This window comes from Nomascus leucogenys, chromosome 12, assembly GCF_006542625.1.
Source record: "Nomascus leucogenys isolate Asia chromosome 12, Asia_NLE_v1, whole genome shotgun sequence".
Taxonomy (NCBI): domain Eukaryota; kingdom Metazoa; phylum Chordata; class Mammalia; order Primates; family Hylobatidae; genus Nomascus; species Nomascus leucogenys.
The window spans coordinates 58,468,476-58,488,170 of NC_044392.1; the positions used below are offsets into that span (position 1 = coordinate 58,468,476).

Consider the following 19,695-nt stretch of genomic DNA (forward strand, 5'->3'; position numbering starts at 1 on the left):
AACAATTTGAATGCGAATAGTCACCATAATTAGTGCTATTTATCACAATTAGTAAATCTCAAAGAAAAAAACAACCCCTTACCCCTGGGAATAAGCTATACTTTCATAAAAGACATAGTTTTTTCCTCCCTAGATACTGATAGCTATGGATTCCCTGAAAGACTAACATTTTAAGAGTAAACCACTTGCTTCCTTTACCTAACCATTAAAAATTCCTCCTTTGAAATATATATATTTATATATTTTAAATATATTTTAATATATATTTAATATATATTGTAAGATTTATTTCTACTGCCCAGAAACTTAAATTGACTAAGAGTTTCTTCATCAGATAAACAAACACTGCCCTACAGATACTAAAAATGAGGTAACATGGGTGAGGGTACATGGCATCATAGGAGGGCATGAGTTAACACTCTTGCAGATAAAATGGAATATTGGCTTATTTACCAGTGCTGCTTCCCAGCCCCACTGCCTGTATCTTGGATCATGAGTGAATCGCCATAGGTACCAATAGGTTTCGATTACTTCCGGACGGAGGATATAATACTTCTCAGCCTGCCGGACAGCCACAGCCTCCACTGCACCATCAAACTTGAATGATTCAGGACCTAGCTTTAATGCTGTAACATGACAAAAGAAATAACTGAGCAAAATAAGCCATATAAGTTTGTTTGCAAGGACTTCTTTCTTTCCTGAAAGAATAGAATATGAAGTAATTTTTGTTGTTTATTTTTATTGTTGCTGTTTGCACTCAGTGCAAAATGAGTCATTTTAAAAGATCCACATTTGGTTTTCTTAAAATAGACTTACAAACATTCCTGTTATTCTAACATGTTTCTCAGAATAATGTGTATCAACATACTGCTAAATCTAATTCTACCAATAAGAGTCTAGTAATCTTTTGAAAACAAATGCAAACTAGACATTTGCACATCATACAGTCCATTGTGGTCCAAAATAAAAGTATATAGATAATGATACTATGTGGATTTTTTTTTAAAGGCAAGGTAATTTTAAAGACATTTTGCCATAATACACACAGAAAACATTTTAGAGCTTAGATTATGAATTGATTTAGTTGTAGATAATTACAGTATAAATTTAGCTGGAATAACTACTAAGGAGAAATGAATGGATATTTTAAAATATGGTGGCCAAAAATTATAGCACAGCTATAAGAAAACACAGCAGAGGATATAATAACCTGCTGGAAAGTTAGCAAAACTAGGATTGTACTTTTTAATTAAAGGATCTAAATTGAGATTAAAGACAAGTAAAAATAACGGAAGACTTGAAAATACAGGACACAAATCAAATAATCATTTTTTGGTTTACCATAACAAAGAGGGTCACAGGTTCATCAACTTGCAATGTGAAAATGACAATCAGAACAAGAATCAGCATCAGCAAAGTCATTATGAAACATTAAAATCAGAAATATAAGGAAATCCTTTCAAACTCTGGTACACTATGAATTTCTGAAAGGCAGGGAATATATCTTGTTCATACTTTAACCTATAAGCATCTAGCATAATACTTGGCATATAATGGCTGTTCCCTGTTTCATGGAGTAAATATTTAATTATAATAACTATGATATACCATATTTTAGAATGTATGCTATATGAAATTCAATTATTTTAGGTCTATTATTTGATTTTCAGTCAAAATCTGCAAAATAACAACCCTTATTCTCATGGATCCTAATATAAAATTGAATATCCATCCTGGTCCTCAATGTTTTACTAATTTTAGCTATATTTTAAGTGCATAATTGACATTCTGTATCAACACAATAATTTAGCCTCTATTTCGAACTCAGATCACTGCCATTATATGTATTATACACCAACACTTAAACTACCCTAAAATAACACTACTTCACCATCCTCTTGACTTACATTCTTTCAGGAAATGGAACCCTTATTTAGTTAACGAGAGAACTGAAGAATCAATTTTGCCATAAGTTTAATTCCTTACTGTATAAAAATAACTTGACAGATTTATGAACTAGCATAAATTTTAGGTCAATCATATTTGTTTCATGGTATCTGATGATAAATTAACCCTAAAACAGAAATTGTTATTTGATAAAATCAACAATTCAACTTCTGAAATCAAGTAGAAATTTCTAGTTTGTTGGCTTTCAGGGAGCTCATTATCTATTACTTCATATAGAAACTCATGTTTTTAAAGCCAGAGAAAACCTTGGAAGGTCTAGTCCAGTGTTTTTCAGCCCCCTTTTCATTATTGCACCCCTAAGAAATCTTTTGTCTTTTTTAAAAAAGCCTAATTGCCTTCTCCCTCTATAAAATTTTAATACCAAATATATACTGTGTATCTATTTATGACTATATGTACATCTGTGCTTTATACATAAAAAGAGTAAAAATTTTCTCAGCCCCAACCAAAACAATTTTTGTCACCATTTAGGAATCATGTCCTTTTCCAAGGACACTGAGTTCAAAAAGTATTTGCCCAATGCAATGTCAGAGGATCTTTTTAGTTAAAGCCATAAACAATTCCAAAAACTATTGGTGAACTAATTGAAAAACTACTAGTTAGCCAGATACCAATAAAGATAAATATTATTATCTTTTGGTTATTCTTATCACAAGAGGATAGGCAAGGCAATATAACTGAAATCAGTCAATTTTATGTTCTTTTAAGTAACTATTTTTATAGAAGCTGATATGGCAAAAATAGATTCTTATATTAAAATAAATGTTATTCCATATATTCCCAAATACCCCACGATTCTTGTCTTTAAAACAATTACTTCAAAATCTTTAACAGAAACAGCAGCAGAATTCAGAATTTAAAAAATAATGCAGAGACACATTTCCAGAATTAAAATTCAAGTTCTTAAGAAAATGATTTGCCATGTTGGTGTAAACTATTTGGAAGTAAAAAGTGCCTATATATTCTCCTTATTGCTGAACACATTTTTAACTTAGAGATTATTTTAGACTATATAATTAGCCTTATTAATATTCTTACCAGTTCTGTCATATGACTCATGACAAGTACGTGCAATTTCTGCCCCTAGCTCTAAATAATGACCAGCTTTATCTGCTCTGGAACCATCTGCTCCTAGTGCAAACATTCCCCCAGCAAAGCAGGCCAAATGCCCCATCTTTTTTTCCAAGTGCCCATTCTTCCATTCTCCAATAAAGGTAAGACCTCCACGAGACTTCTTAATAAGATGTTTTTCTATAGCCTATAGGAAAGAAAAGATATTCAAAATTTTAGATGCAAACTATTAGTGTTCAAACTTACTATATCCTTCTGGCCATTATAAAACCTGGGTAATATGGTAGTCTATAAAGTAGTAACTTTCCCAAACTAAGAGACTTAATTAATAGTAAATGTTGCAGTGGGTGATCAAATTGCATATAATCTGGAACCAATACCTGAATCACTACCATAATAAGACAGAGTGGAAGAGGAGAGACTTGGCCTAAAGATTACCTTCTACATAATATTATCTTTAGTTCCTTACTTCTCAAACTCACGCATTTGTTTTGGATGCTTTGTCATGGATAAGAGAAGCCATATTATAAACACTGTCTATCCTACTGGAATATACATTTTACTCAAAAGATGTAGGAATGGTGAGAGAAATAGTCTATATTAAACTTGAGTATATCAGAGTATAACAATCACATTTCATTTTTAAAATGAGATTTTCAAGAGCTTTGCTCCTTTGGAATACGTTCTTAGACTTTGCTGAGATGAGCTATTTTCTACCTTTAGAGGTATTTCTATGGAAAAGTATAAGCAATGGCCATTAACTCAGTTTTCTTTAGTAGAAACTATTATACATGATTAGTGGTTAACTTTTCTTTCTGACAAAAAGGAGTATTTTTACTGTCAGTTGTTCTCTGACAAGTTTAGTAACAATCAGCCTTGGAAAATTTTATTCTGTATTCTCCATAATAATAATGTGAGTTTTACAGAACTGTAGTGACTATGTCTTACTCATCACCTGTATTCCAGAAGGCATATAATGCAGTGTGCACTCAATACATGTTTAATTATTAAGTAATTTTATAAATGAATGGTGCTCTTAGATAACTGTGTTTGATGTTGGGGAATGAGAGGTGGCTGATAACCAAAATGATAAGAAATTATCTTTGGATTATAAGTTTTTGTCATTGTTTTAACCATAGTACTCTGAAGCACAAAAAGATTAGTTTTTTGAGTATGGGGTGGTATTTTTCATCTTTTTGAACCTCATGATAGTACCATGTTTTCCACATATTAGGTATTCCAAAAATGCCTAAAGATGGTATCCATATGTTTGTCATTTCTGTTCATTATAACCTAAATCTTACCATATTACAATTAAAAGATATCCAAGCATATCCACCTGGACTTACTAGAACTAAAGTAAAAGGCAGTTAGTTAGGGCTTTTTACCAATAATTTTAAAAGAAAGTAGAAACAAGGGATATGGGTATCTGTAAGGATAGGGGAAGGTAGGATGGGTATGGAATAATTTAAGTAAAATAGCTCAGAAAGACAAAGTTTAAAAATAATGTATTTCAAATTAGAATGAATCTTAAGTGGTCATTCCTATCTCTTTCATACATTCCATATGTCATTTATTTTACAATACGCTAACAGAATAGTTTTTGAAAATAATTAACACTGCAAAGACTGCATACTTGAGATCATGTCTCAAAGTGAAAGCTGATCAACTGTTATTAAAAAACATTTATTAGGTACCTATTCTTGATTTAACAAACTAATAAAACTAATAAAAACAGGGAAAAGAAAGCAAGTACAGAAATATTTACAGGATACATAACATATAGCAGATGATTCATGAAAAATAGTGTGAATTTATAAGGTTAACTTTCAAAACAGTTATCATGCCTTTCAAAGCATGTACAATTAAAAAAAAGACAAATATAATTTTTTTCCTTTGGAAAAAATTAAGCAGAAGTCAAAATAGTTTTAAAGAAAATTACAAGAAAACAAACAAAATTAATTTATTACATGGTATATGATATATCACATTTTCTCAAATATAATAATATTAAATATATTCATGCATTTATCGAATACTACGGAATACTTATTATGTTTCAAGTATCGTGCTAGGTGCTGAGATAATGATAAATAAATTAGTCTCTGCCCTCAAAGGAGGCCACAGTCTAGTGGGAATTACTAAGAGCTGTCTTCAACAATATGGTTCTAAGAATATTAAATTCTTCCCAGATAATAACCTATCTTGGATCATACAACTTTCTAGGTTTAAATTTTAATAAAAGAGAATAAAGCTCTCCTACTAAAATTTATATTCTTGGTTGTACCTTTAGTTCAATTTATTATTTAACACAATATCTCAATAAACTCTTGTTGAGTACCTATAAACACAGTGGCAAAACACTGTGAGCCACATATTAAGTTCAACTCCTATGCATTTTTTAAAAACAATTGTAACAAATTACATGCCTAAACAGTAGGGATATAAAATGGATAAGATTCTTGGTTTAATGAAAAAAACAAACCAAACAAAAATTATAACTCTGACAACTAATTACTGACATCAGCACAGTGTTGTTATATACAAAATATACAACTTTTAAAAAATAACTAAAATTGTTAGGTAGGTATCAGTTTATAATAGAGCACGAAGCTAATAACCTGCTAAACACACTTAACACACTTTTGACTTACTTTTCTATTTCACAGTTTTTTCTTAGAAATACTCCATATAAATTCTTCCTAGAATGAATCTTGTTCCAATTATAAACTGTCACAATATCATGGTATGAAGTCATTTAAATATGAAACAATATAATACAGTGGTTAAAAGCACTGGCTCGGCAGCCAGCCTGTTCAGTTCCAGGCCCCATCAATTACCAGCAATGCGACCTTCAGCAAGTTACTTTAACTTCATTGTTCCTTAAGGTCCTCATGTGTAAAATGGTGATAATGATTAAATGATCTCATATATGTAAGAAGGGTTAGAACAGTGCCTGGCACGTATAAAATACTATATAAGTGTGTTGTCATTATTTAAGTATTTACCCATAAGGCTCTCAATGTGTAGATTCAAGGGTTCATTTGAAAGAAAAAATGTTTATGAAAATGTATATAAAGTCAGAAGTTTTTCCAGTCTCTGTAAACATTAACTAAAAGTAAATAAAATCAATTTTCATGAATACACTAAAATAAATTCTTATTTTATTTTATTTATTGTTGACACAAAGTCTTGCTCTGTCACCCAGGCTGGAGTGCAATGATGAGATCTCAGCTCACTGCAACCTCCACCTCCCAGGTTCAAGCGATTCTACTGCCACAGCCTCCCAAGTGGCTAGGACTACAGGCATGCACCACCATGCCCAGCTAACTTTTGTATTTTTAGTAGAGATGGGTTTTCACCATGTTGGCCAGGCTGGTCTTGAACTCCCGACCTCAAGTGATCTGCCTACCTCAGCCTCCCAAAGTGCTGAGATTACAGGCGTGAGCCACTGCACCTGGACTGCAATAAATTCTTTCTTCAAAAATTTCTTCAAAATGTCACAAATAAAAGAAGACTTAATATGAGGCTTTTCTATTAAAATAGTAACAAACTCTATAGTGAATGCATATAATAAAATGCTTATATGTATTTACTGAATGTCTACAATAAAATGGTTATAAGATATTCATCTAGTCACTACCAAATACACTGTACATCCCATCTGTTAAGTAGAAAAATGTTCTGGAAATAATCACCTCAATAGCATCATCATACATCTTTCTTGCCTCATGGTCTGTTTTATCTGACATCAACCATGCTTTCAGTAAATATTCATAAAAACTGTCTCCCAGACCGCCGACAGATGTATGATCTGTAACAAAGGAGAAAACAGAAGGATAGAGGTAAAGGCAAGGGAAGACAAGACAAATAAAGTAATATTTTCAATTATAATGACTATGTTAGAGGTCAATAATTTTAAAATTACATTGACAACCCTATTTCCAACATACTTCAAATTTAGTCCCATAAGTAATCGCACATAATCACTTTCCTCTATATGTGTATCCAATTTTCTAGAAAATCTTTTTTCTCTGGATGTGGTGCTTCGCATACTTAGTAGTCTTTTTCTTGAATTACAGTTTGTACACTGTCATAGAGCCAAACTTTTCCAGAATTGATAATTACCCTTTATATATTAATAGCTTTAAATAAATAACTTATGACTAAATATGAAAGCTCAACTTAAATCTGATGTTAAGCAAAAAGAGCTCACTCTTAGACATGTTCCTGTACAATGGTTAATGGTAATTCCTAAGCCAAAGATAATAAATTAAAATACATCTACAAAAAGAAAAAAAGCCCAAGAATTCCTTTATAATATCACCTTGCATAACATAAGTAGCTGTTGACTTGCTCCTCTTGATTACTATTCATACAAATTTTAGTACACACAGGCATACCTCAGAGATACTGCAAGTTTGCGTCCAGACTACTGCAATGTAGCAAATATTGCAACAAAGTGAGTCACACAAACTTTTTGGTTTCCCAGTAGGTATAAAAGTTGTGTTGACAGCATTATGTTTAAATAAACAATGTTCAAATCTTAATTTTAAAAATACTTTATTGCTAAAAATGCAAATGATCATCTGAGGCTTTCAGCAAATCATACTCTTTTTTGATGGTGGAGGGTCTTGCCTTGATGATGATGGTTGCTGACTCATCAGGGTGGTGGCTGCTGAAGGCTGGGGTGGCTGGGGCAATTTCTTAAAACGAGACAACAATAAAGTCTGCTGTATTGATTGATTCTTCCTGTTTGATTTCTCTGCAAGACGAAAGATCTCTCTGTAGCTTGTGATGCGGTTTGATAGCATTTTGCCCACAGTAAAAATTCTTTCAAACTTGGAGGCCACTCTCATATCTTGACACTGCTTTATCAACTAAATTTACGTAGTATTCTAAATCTTTATTGTCATTTCGACAATGTTCATAGCATCTTCACCAGGAGTAGATTCCATCTCAAGAAACCATTTTCTTTGCTCATCTGTAAGAAGCAACTTCTCATCCATTCAAGTCTTATCATAAGACTGCAGTAACTCAGTCCTATCTTCAGGCCCCACTTCTAATTCTGTTTCTCTTGCTATTTCCACCACATCTACAGTTACTTCCTCCACTTGAGTTTGAACCCCTCAAAATCACCCATGAGGACTGGAATCAAATTCTTCCAAACTCCTGTTAATGTTGATACTTTGACCTCCTCCCATGAATCACAAATGTTCTTAATGGCATCTAGAATAGTGACTCCTTTCCAGAAGGTTTTCCATTTACTTTGCTGAGATCTGTCAGAGGAATCACTATGTATGGCAGCTATAGCCTTACAAAATGCAATCCTTAAATAAGACTTGAGAGCCTTAATCGCTCTTTGACCCATAGGCTGCAGAATGGATGTTGTTAGCAGGCATGAAACCAACATTAATCTCCTTGGGCAGCTTCACTGCAGAAAATGGGTGACCAGGTGCATTGTCAATGAGCAGTAATATTTTGAAAGAGATCTTTTTTGCTTAGCAGTTCTCAACAGTGTGTTTAAAATATTCAGTAAACTCTGCCATCAACAGATGTGCTCTCAACTGAACTTTGCTGTTCCATTTACAGACCACACAGGGAGTAGATGTAGCAAAATTCTTAGAGGCCCTAGGATTTTCAGAATGGTAAATGAGCACTGGCTTCAACTTAAAATCAACAGCTGCATTAGCCCCCAACAAGAGTCAGCCTGTCCTTGAAAGCCAAGCATTGACTTCTCTTCATCTATGAGATGGCATCTTCTTCCTGTAGAAACCTGTTCCATCTACATTGAAAATCTGTTGTTTAGTGTAGCTGCCTTCATCAATTAACTTAGTTAGATCTTCTGAAAAAAAAAAAAAAAAAGATCTTCTGGATCACTTGCTGCAGTGTTTCCATCAGCATCTGCTGCTTCACCTGTCACCTTTATGTTTTGGAGGCAGCTTCCTTCTTTAAACCTCATAAACCAACCTCTGTAAGCCTCAAAGTCTTCTCCTACAGCTTCCTCACCTCTCTTAGCATTCACAGAATTGAAGAGAGCTAGAGCCTTGCTGTGGATGAGGCTTTGGCTTCAGGGAATGTTGTAGCTGGTTTGATCTTCTACCCAGGCCATTCAGACTTTTCCCATGTCTGCAATATGGCTGTTTTGTTTTCTCATTATTCATGTGTTCACTGGCATAGCACTTTTAATTTCCTTCAGGAACTTTTCCTTTCCTTTCACAATCTGCCTAACTCGTGCAACAGGCTTAGCCTTTGGCCTCTCTTGGCTTTTGACATGCCTGCCTCACTAAGCTTAATTATATCTAGCTTTTGATGTAAAGTGAGAGACATATGACTCTTTTACTTGGAATATTTAGAGGCCATTAAAGGATTAATATTGATGCATACTAGGTGTACATTGTAGGGTTATTAATTGGCCTTATATTAATATTGTTGTCTTTCAAAGAATAGGGATGCCAAAGGAGAGAGACAGGGAAATGGCCAGTTGGTAGAGCAGTCAGAACACACAACATAATTTATTAAGTTTGTCATTTTCTATGGGTGCTGTTCATGCTGCCCAAAACAAACACAATAATATCAAAGATCACTGGCTACGGACCACCATAATATACATAATACTAAGGAAAAAATTTGAAATATTGCAAGAATTACCAAAATGTGACCCAGAGACACAAAGCGAACACATGCTGTCAAAAAAATGATGCTGACGGATTTTCTCAGCACAGGGTAATCACAAATCTGCAATTTGCAAACACACACACACACTAAACCCTGCAATATTTGTGAAGTGCAGTAAAGCAAAGCATATAGCTAAGCATATAAACATATGGGTATGCCTATATTTGTTTGTCCTAGATATATTCTTACTTCATCCCACCTACACTTTTAAACCTATCCAGTTTGACACTACAGCTCCCAAGGCAACCATACTCTTTTATCCTTGATTTTCTACAAACCCTGCCCTATATCCTTGAACTCTGCTTCAAAACTGACATCCTCCTCTCTGCATTAAAAAAAAAAGTACATTTCTTATAACCCTTATTCATTCATATAGTACTACCCCTGGTTTTTAAATTGGTGAGGAAAAGACAGATTATTCAGTGACTTACAGCAAAAACTGGCTATCCATTATGGGAAAAAAAAAAAAACATACTAATATTCATATATTTAGCTCACAAAATACATTTGTGGATGATTAATGATTTAAACATAAAATGCAAAAGAATAAGTTTCCAGAACAAAATATAAGAACATATCTGGTCTTCCTAAGTAAATGATCTTAAGCGAAATACAGAATGAAGGAGTCATAAAGGAAAAATGGATAGCTTCATAAGTTAAAGCTAAAAGACAAATCTAAAAGACTAGAAATTGGAGAAGAAATTTGCAACATACATAACAAGAAAAGGATTACTCTCATAAATGACGACTCCTGACAAATAAGGAAAATTAAAATAGGGTACACACAACAAAAAAAGAAACATCAATTTATAATTAACATAAGAAAGGATGCCCAATTTCACTAATGATCAGAAAAAGGCAAATTAAAACAGTGAGATTCCATTTTTGTCCATTAGATCAGCGAACATTTTAAAAGACTGATAATATCCAAATTAAAAGTGCTATGCCAGTGAACACATGAATAATGAGAAAACAAAACAGCCATATTGCAGACATGGGAAAAGTCTGAATGGTCTGGGTAGAAGATCAAACCAGCTACAACATTCCCTGAAGCCAAAGCCTCATCCAGAGCAAGGCTCTAGCTCTCTTCAATTCTGTGAATGCTAAGAGAGGTGAGGAAGCTGTAGGAGAAGACTTTGAGGCTTACAGAGGTTGGCAAGATTATGGTTCCCGGTTGTTGAAACTGAAGAACAATTTTGCAGCAGCTAACAAAATTTAACCTAGGAATTGTAGTTCTGGAATTATCCTATAACAATATTTGCAGAAATATACAAATATGGATGAAAAAAAGTTAATCAGAATTATTTTCATTAGTAAAAAACCAAAGATAAGCTGAAATGTTTAGGGAGGAGGCTAAGTTACGATATAAACTTACTATGGAGGACTGCACAATCATTAAAGAGAATCAGGGTGCATCTATAATCCGACACTAAAAGATATCTATTATATGCTGTTGAGTGGGCAGGGGGAGCAAATTTCAGAATTATCTATACATTTTGATACTTCTCAAAATGTGTGTTTAAAGAATGTTGGTGTATACATAGAAAAGATTTGATCTCAAACTCCTGGGCTCAAGCGATGCTCTAAGGAAGGAGCCCTTCAATTTTAACTTTAGACACTTATAATTATCTAAATACATGTAACTTATATAATTAAAAATCATCTTTTGTTGTAGAAAGTAATAAATGGGGGAAAAGAGCTATCATTCACCTTAACCAGTATGTCTGCTAATATTCCCATAATTCACTTTTACCTCATCTCAAATGCTATTACTTCTCACTTCTTTTTTTAATTTAATGCTAAGTGTATAATTTTGATGTTTACACATGTATATACCAACAAAGCCACAATCAAGATAAAACTATAGTACATTTCTGGCATCATAAAAGTTTTCCTCATGTGGCCTTTACAGTCAATACCCAATGATACCATTTTTTTCTAATTTCTATTATCACCATAAATTTGTTTTGCCAGGTTTTGAACACTATATAAAATGGCCATTTGCAGCCAGGTGTGGTGGCTCACACCTGTAATCCCAGCACTTTGGGAGGCCAAGGTGATCGGATCACTTGAGGTCAGGAGTTCCAGACCAGCCTGGCCAACATGGTGAAACCTCATCTCTACTAAAAATACAAAAATTAGCCAGGCATGGTGGTGCACGCCTGTAATCCCAGCTACTTGGGAGGCTGAGGCATGAGAATACCTTGAACCTGGGAGGCAGAAGTTGCAACACTGCACTCCAGCCTGGGCAATAAAGTGAGACTCTGTCTCAAGAAGAAAAAAAAAAGCCATTTGCTTTCAACTAAGATTAATGATATTCTTTATTTTCCATCTAAATATCTAAAAGGACACCTCTGCTTTATGAAAGCTTCCTGAATCTCGAACATTAAGTGGCTGGGTATTATAGAAGTCACTTGGAGGAGGAGAAGACAGGGCAATAATAAGATGTCTTATTCTACATTTCAGATAGAACAAGAAATTCACAATTAAATTTTGAATAGCTTTCCATACTCATCATACTTACATTAATAATTTTATAATGACAGTAATATATGATGGATTTATACAATAGATTATAGTTAGAAGCTAGATTAATTCTAACAAATTGACACATTTTATAATCACAAAAAATCATAGAAGTTAACACATAACTTGTAAAATATTAAAACAATACAGAAATGAATAGAGTAGACAGGGAGAGTCCCTTATACTTAATGGGCATTTGGGATGGGGTTAAGGTTAGTGGTACTTTTTCAGCACATTTTTTGGTAATGAACAACAGAGCAATGATTTTACATTTGAAGAGGAACTACTTTAAAATATGTATGTATCAAAACAACTATGACAAAATATTGCCATCAATATTATAACCTCTATTTTGCGGTTATGTCAAAATGTCTTGACTCATTCAGTGACACTACCATCTTATCAGCTGCCCAGTCTTTTCTTAGACATCAACTGCGTAAAATATGCTGCATTTTAGTTGTCCTTATGTTTTAACTACGACTTTCTTGTATAGCTTTTAGTTTTCTCCAGATTTTCTTACTGGCTTCCTATTGTCTCCCATCACTTTCCCTAATCATTTATTGTATCCTAGCCTAGCAACCATGTTACTTATACTGAGTCACCCCTCGCTCCTTATTCCACTAGAGACCTTCCTCCCAATCTGGTCATTTTCTAGGCATACTCCACAGCTGTCATCTTGCCACTTCTCTTTTCTTGCTTTCCAGAGTTATGCCTATTGCTTCTTCAGTCCTAAGTCTTTGCCTACACCTGTTTTACTGAATCACATTCTGAAATAACTTCCCACAAAAGTGTGTGGGATGTAAGCCTTTTCATCTGAAAATATCATTGCTATGCTCTCTCACTTAATTTTGTTTCATATGGGTATCAAATTTAAGGTTGGAAATAATTTTCTCCCAGAGCTTCTTGAAAGTACCATTCCAATACCTTCTAACATCCAGTATAATTGATAAGAAATCTGATGTTATTTTTTAATAGGCTTAATATGTTCCCAATCTTACTTCCTCACACTCAGCTCTCTTCTCCAAGGTTTAGAATCTTCACTTAAACACTGATTAAATTTAGGTATAGTCTTTTTTTATTTGTTTGTTCTTACAGTCATTGTGCTAGGTACTTTTCAAACTAAAGATCAGTATCTTTCAGCTCTGGGAAAAATCTTTTCTACTATTTCTTTGATATTTTCTGTACTCCACTTTCTCAGTTATCTCCTCTGAAATGCTCATTAATTGGAAACTGAACCTCCTGGACTGAGTTTCTATTATTTTCTCTCAAATTTCAGTCTTTTATTCTCCCCGTATATTCCAGGAACTTTATTAAATCAGTTTTATCTTTAGTCTCTTCACTGAAGCTTTAATGTCAGCAATCATACTTTTAATCTGAACTCTTTTTTCATTTTCTAATTGCTTCCTTTTCATAGCATCCTATTTTTACTCTATGAATATACCTTCTCCTAGTTGACTAAAATGGAGAATTAAAAGTGTTTATAGAATTGTCTGTCTCCTGTGGGATCCCTTTTTTGACTATATTTTTTACTGTGAAATTTAACATGTATACAGAAAAGCATATAAAACATAAATGTTCTCCTTATTATAGAGAACACTTGTATAACCCAAAGTCAAAACAATAGCTTCCATGTATCCCACAAAATCATAATTCCCACCCACCAAAAAAGTAACCAATATCTTAACTTTTGGGGTAACTACTTCTTTGAATTTTTAATACACTTACCATCTGATACCCTCTCCCAATTACTATGAGCTTATTTTGCCTATTGGTGTATTTAATATATTAATTAAATGTAACTGTATTCTCACGTCCAGCTTCTATAGCTCAAGATTCAACCATGTTGTTATATGTAACTATGTATCATTTATTTGCATTTCTGTATGATATCCCACTGTAGTAGTCAACCATTATTTAATTATCCGTGCTTAAGAATAAAGTTCTGGGTAGCTAGTGTGGGTTTTCTCTACTGAATAGCAGGTGTTCCTCCACTGAGTAGACCTAATTGTCACTAATTCTATCCCCTGAGTGGGAATACTGACTGGATGCTTTCTATGTAGAATGCTTTGAGGAAGGATGGGCTAACTGGTAGGCTTTGCTTCAGAATCAGGAATGGATATTGCGGTACTGTGGACCTGGTTAAATTTCACAATGAAGGGAGACTTTATTTTGGGAAACTAACATCCATATTGAAAGCTTTAACTTTCCTCAATGAAATCATGTGATTTTTTAAAAAAGAGGGCTGTATAGTTATTCTAGTGGTAAATACCAGGGATGGAGGTGGCACATAAGGATTTCAGGTAGAGCCCATGTTCCATATAATGACCTTGAATAAATATTTGGTTTTTGTTGTACTTTGCATATATCTGTTTACTGGTATCTATTGTTTATGAACCCAAAATCTCTCTGGGATTCCATCAGTTACCTTTCCTGTAGTCCCTCTGTAGCCATTCCCAGCCACTCTGTGTTCTGCAAATTTGTTGAAATATCTTGTCCATTTATTACCTCCCCCTTGCCTTCAAATCTTTTTATTATTAGGAGTTTATGCCTATTTATAAATATTTCTCTACTTTCATTTCATTATGGTCTCAAGAAAGACGAATGGCCACAGTGGTGACATTATAGTTCAATCTTCTTCCATGAAGCAGAAGTACTACTATAACCTTATCAAGTTCACTACTTCTTTGATAACTGCAATTAGTTAATACTATACATGTTTAACTTCTTATTCCTCTGTCTCATAATCTGCTCCCATTGTTTGTCTTATCATGAATAAAAACCAAAGCACATGGAAGCTAAAGGAATCTTGGTTTAATTCCTGTATTTCTTTATGGTATGGAAGTTTATAACCACTTTGTTATTCAAGATGATTTTACATAGAAAACCTTTTTAAAATGTGTTGCACAGAAAAACCCTTTAAAAATCATAAAACATTTAACCCTTGAACACAGATTTGAACTGCATGGATCTACTTACACATGAATTTTTAAAAATAAATATATTGAAATGATCTTTAAGATTTGCAACAATGTGGAAAAACACATAGACAAGCCACATGGTCTAGAAATAGAGAAAATATTAAGAAAAAGTTGAGTGTGTCATGAATTAATAACATATGTGTAGATACTAGTCTATTTTACCATTTAGTATCACGAAATATATACAAATCTATTAAAAAAGGTAAAATGTATCAAAACTTACATATACACAGACATACACGGTGCCACTGATAGTCAAGAGAAATGTAAACAAATGTAAAGATGCAGTATTAAATCATAAATGTGTAAGATTAATTGCAGTACATACTTTACTACTGTAATAATTTCACAGACACCTCTTTTTGCTATGCAGTGAGCTCAAGTGTTATAAGCATCCACTTAAAACAACCTGTGACACTAATCATCTCTGTGTCTTCAGTAAATTGCATATTGCAGTAAAAAGTGATTTCTCGTGGTTCTTGTGTATTTTTCATTGTTTGGCGCAGTAGTGTAAACCTTGAATAACACCATGGGACCCATATGAAGTGCCACTAGCAATCTGAAAGTGCTCCCAAGAGGCAGCGAAAAGTCATGATATTACAACAAAAAGTTGGACAGTTTGATTTGTACCGTAGATTGAGGTTTGCCACTGTAGTTGCCACCATTTGACACAGACTATTCATCTTGTAAACAGACAACATAAATTTACAGCATCAATAAACACAGTACAGTACTGTGTATGTATTTTCTCTTCCTTATGATTTTCCTCATGACATTTTATTTTCTCTGGCTTACTTTAAGAATACAGTATATAATATATATAACACACAAAATATGTACTAGTTGACTATGTTATTGGTAAGACTTCTGGGTCAACGGTAGGCTATTAGTAGTTAAATTCTGGAGGAGTCAAAAGTTATATGTGAAGTTTTGATTACACAAGGGGTTGGTGGCTCTAACCCCCCTGTGTTGTTCAAGGGTCAACTGTGGTTATATAATGATTCTTTGTCAAGATGCTCTTAAAAGTTGATGCAAAATTCCACCCCATACCTGAAACACATACCAATGATAAAAGACTAAATATTAAAAATATATAGTCATATTCAAAAACAAAATAACATCTGCAGTCAAGAAGAAATACAAAGAAATTCATAGTGTCAAAGGCAGAAGTTTCTATTTCTTGAAAATAAAGTAAGCAAAGACATCTAGGAGTTTATTTCCCGCAAGATAGGAAAAGCATTCAAAGCACTCAGTTGTGGTGGAGACTCTGGCTATAAAAAATTATTTTCCTAAACTACAACGAAGCAGCAGAAACAGCTGCACAATAAGAACTGAGATAAACTGATATATTATGGGAATGTGTAATATCTTCAAGAGAAGAGACAACTGTGATTCCAGTATAAAAAATACTAAGTTCTGAACTGATGAACCTGTGAAAGTAATAATAAAACTAAAAGTAGGGAAGAGTTAGTGAGGGGAGTCATGAGAGAAATACACATATTATGAAGCTCTGACTCAAGATAAGCTTGCAAATGAAAATTCCAGTGCCCATGGGAAAAATTAAAATCATGAAAGAATTGCTAAGAAATTCAACTATACAAACAGAGAATTCACTGTATTTTTAAAAAAGCAAATAATGGAGAAACCTTTCAAAAAGAAGTTTAAAGTTAGTATATTTTGGTGTCCTAAGGAAACAAAGTAAATCTATAAAGCAAAACTGATAAAAATTACATTGAGAAACTGGCAAATATAAAAGATTTTAATCTACTTTAAAATTGATAGATAAAAAAATCAGATAATGAATCTGAAAAGTCTTACTTAATATTCTAAGAAACATGAATTAAAGAAAATTAACTCTCTGGTAAACTATAAACAACTTCACAACAGACACTAATTTCATTGGCTTAAGCTTCTTTACATGCCCTACAGTGCCTACCTAGCACATTTCTGATAATAATGTATGCTTATACACAATTATCAAGTAAACAGCTAAATTTCTATTTTCTAGTATAAGTAACATTTCAATTATAATAACTTTTAAGGTACTTTTTGTTTTATTAAAATCAACTAGACTGGAGCTGGGCACAATGGCTCACACCTGTAATCCCAGCACTTTGGGAGGCCGAGACAGGCAGATCACAAGGTCAGCAGATGGAGACCATCCTGGCCAACACAGTGAAACCCTGCCTCTACTAAAATACAAAAAATCAGCTGGGTGTGGTGGTGCACGCCTGTAGTCCCAGCCACTAGGGAGGCTGAGGCAGGGGAATCACTTGAACCCAGGAAGTGGAGGTTGCAGTGAGCCGAGATCACACCACTGCACTCCAGTCTGGTGACAGAGTGAGATGTCATCTCAAAAAAAAAAACAAAAAAAATCAGCTGGACTGTATTTTTTAAAAAAATAAATGAAGTTTTGAACTCTCACTCTTTTTGAGTTTATGAAAACAAATAATGGATTATGGGATAAATACTAATACCTAGCATAATACCAAATACAGGTTCAACAAAAATGTTTGCTGAATGAACATATTAAATCACATCTGAAGTATTAATTCTTTCAAGTTTTAATAAAATTTCCATGTATACATTTTTAAACACCTTCCTAATTGCCCAATACTAAAATTGTACTACATTCAATTATTTGCATTAAATATCCATTATGAAGATAAATTTTAAAAACTTATAAAATCTCATTAATGTAGATTATCAGAAAAATGCATAAAAATCTTGATTTAAAGATTCCCTTTTGGAGTTTTTAAATCTTCTGTAAATGTTATCTTTGTGCCTAGAGCTTTTAAGTTTTCTACATAAAATATTTCAAACCACTCAGCTGACTGTAATAAGAATGTATCTTATAGAAATACTTGAATGCACAATTCCATTCTGCTCCTCTCTCAAGAGTCTGAACTTAAATGTTGCTTCTTTTTCATAATCTACTTGCTCCTTAATCCTCCACATTCTGGCTTCAGCCTACACCCTACTCCTAATATATCAAATACATTTTAAGCATGGGAAGAAAATTATTAGATTATACAAGAAGTACTAAGGTTGAATTGGTAATGGGTAACATTGAACTGAAGGCCTAAATTAACTAAGGATAATAAGAAATGAAGATTTATGTGTTACTAAAAAAGTGGAAACAGTGGATTGGTATCTCATCAGACTGTCAGGTTTTTGGCATAAGCCAGGAAGACTATGTAGAATGTGGGTGAAATAAGAAATTAAGAGGAGAAAGTGTTAAAGCAAAGACACTGAACTCAATTTTGTACATATGGAGTTTAAAGTACCGCAAAATACTCAGACACAAATATCCTGTACACGTACAGATAGAAGTTTATAAACCAAGAAAGATCAGTAATGAAATACTGATTAACATGGGGGAAATTTTTTTTTTTTTTTTTGAGATGGAGTCTCGTTCTGTCACCCAGGCTGGAGTGCAGTGGCACAATCTCAGCTCACTGCAAGCTCTGCCTCCTGGGTTCATGCCATTCTCCTGCCTCAGCCTCCCAAGTAGCTGGGACTACAGATGCCCGCCACCACACCTGACTAATTTTTTGTATTTTTAATAGGGATGGGGTTTCACCATGTTAGCCAGGATGGTCTCAATATCCTGACCTTGTGATCCACCTGCCTCAGCCTCTCAAAGTGCTGGGATTACAGGCATGAGCCACCATGCCCGGCCAGAATTTATTTTTAATAGGGCAAAATAGCACACAATCTCTGTTGCATATCCCTCTGCTTTGTTGTTAGAGTTGCTGATAACTATGTTGTTTGTTTAAACAACCCTTTAAAAATATAAAAACCACTGGTAGTATTGAAGATGGCCAAATAGGAACAGCTGAGAGCTGCAGCTCCCAGCATGATCAACGCAGAAGACGGGTGATTTCTGCATTTCCAACTGAGGTACCTGGTTCATCTCACTGGGAGGGCAAGCTGAAGTGAGGCGGGGCATCGCCTCATCTGGGAAGTGCAAACGGTCAGGGGATTTCCGTTTCCTAGCCAAGGGAAGCTGTGACAGACTACCTGGAAAAATGAGACATTCCCACCCAAATACTGCACTTTTCCCAAGGTCTTAGCAACCAGCAGAAAAGGAGATTCTCTCCCATGCCTGGCTCGGTGGGTCCCACGCCCTGAGAGCCTTGCTCACTGCCGGCACAGCAGTCTGAGATCGAACTGAGAGGTGGCAGCCTGGCTTGGGGAGGGGTGTCTGCCATTGCTGAGGCTTGAGTAGGCAAACAAAGCAGCCGAGAAGCTCGAACTAGGCGGAGGCCACCGCAGCTCAACAAGGCCTACTGCCTCTAGACTCCATCTCTGTGGGCAGGGCATAGCTGAACAAAAGGCAGCAGACATTTATGGACTTAAACGTCCCTGTCTGACAGCTCTGAAAAAAGCAGTGGTTCTCCCAGCATGGCGTTTGAGCTCTGAGAACAGACAGACTGCCTCCTCAAGTGGGTCCCTGACCCCCGTGTTGCCT

The 19,695-nt window shown here is 34.3% G+C and overlaps 1 protein-coding gene across 2 annotated transcripts in view; it reads right to left on the reverse strand.

Moving 5' to 3' along the window:
• Positions 1 to 19,695, reverse strand: part of MAN1A2 (mannosidase alpha class 1A member 2) — a 176,458-nt gene that overhangs the window by 29,535 nt on the left and 127,228 nt on the right. For both annotated transcript variants that reach the window (XM_030824769.1, XM_030824770.1), the window contains exons 9-11: positions 6,738 to 6,853; positions 3,007 to 3,226; positions 454 to 626 (exon numbers count right to left, since the gene is read on the reverse strand). In XM_030824769.1, the coding sequence (XP_030680629.1) occupies positions 454 to 626; positions 3,007 to 3,226; positions 6,738 to 6,853 (509 nt within the window). The remainder of the gene's footprint in view (positions 1 to 453; positions 627 to 3,006; positions 3,227 to 6,737; positions 6,854 to 19,695) is intronic.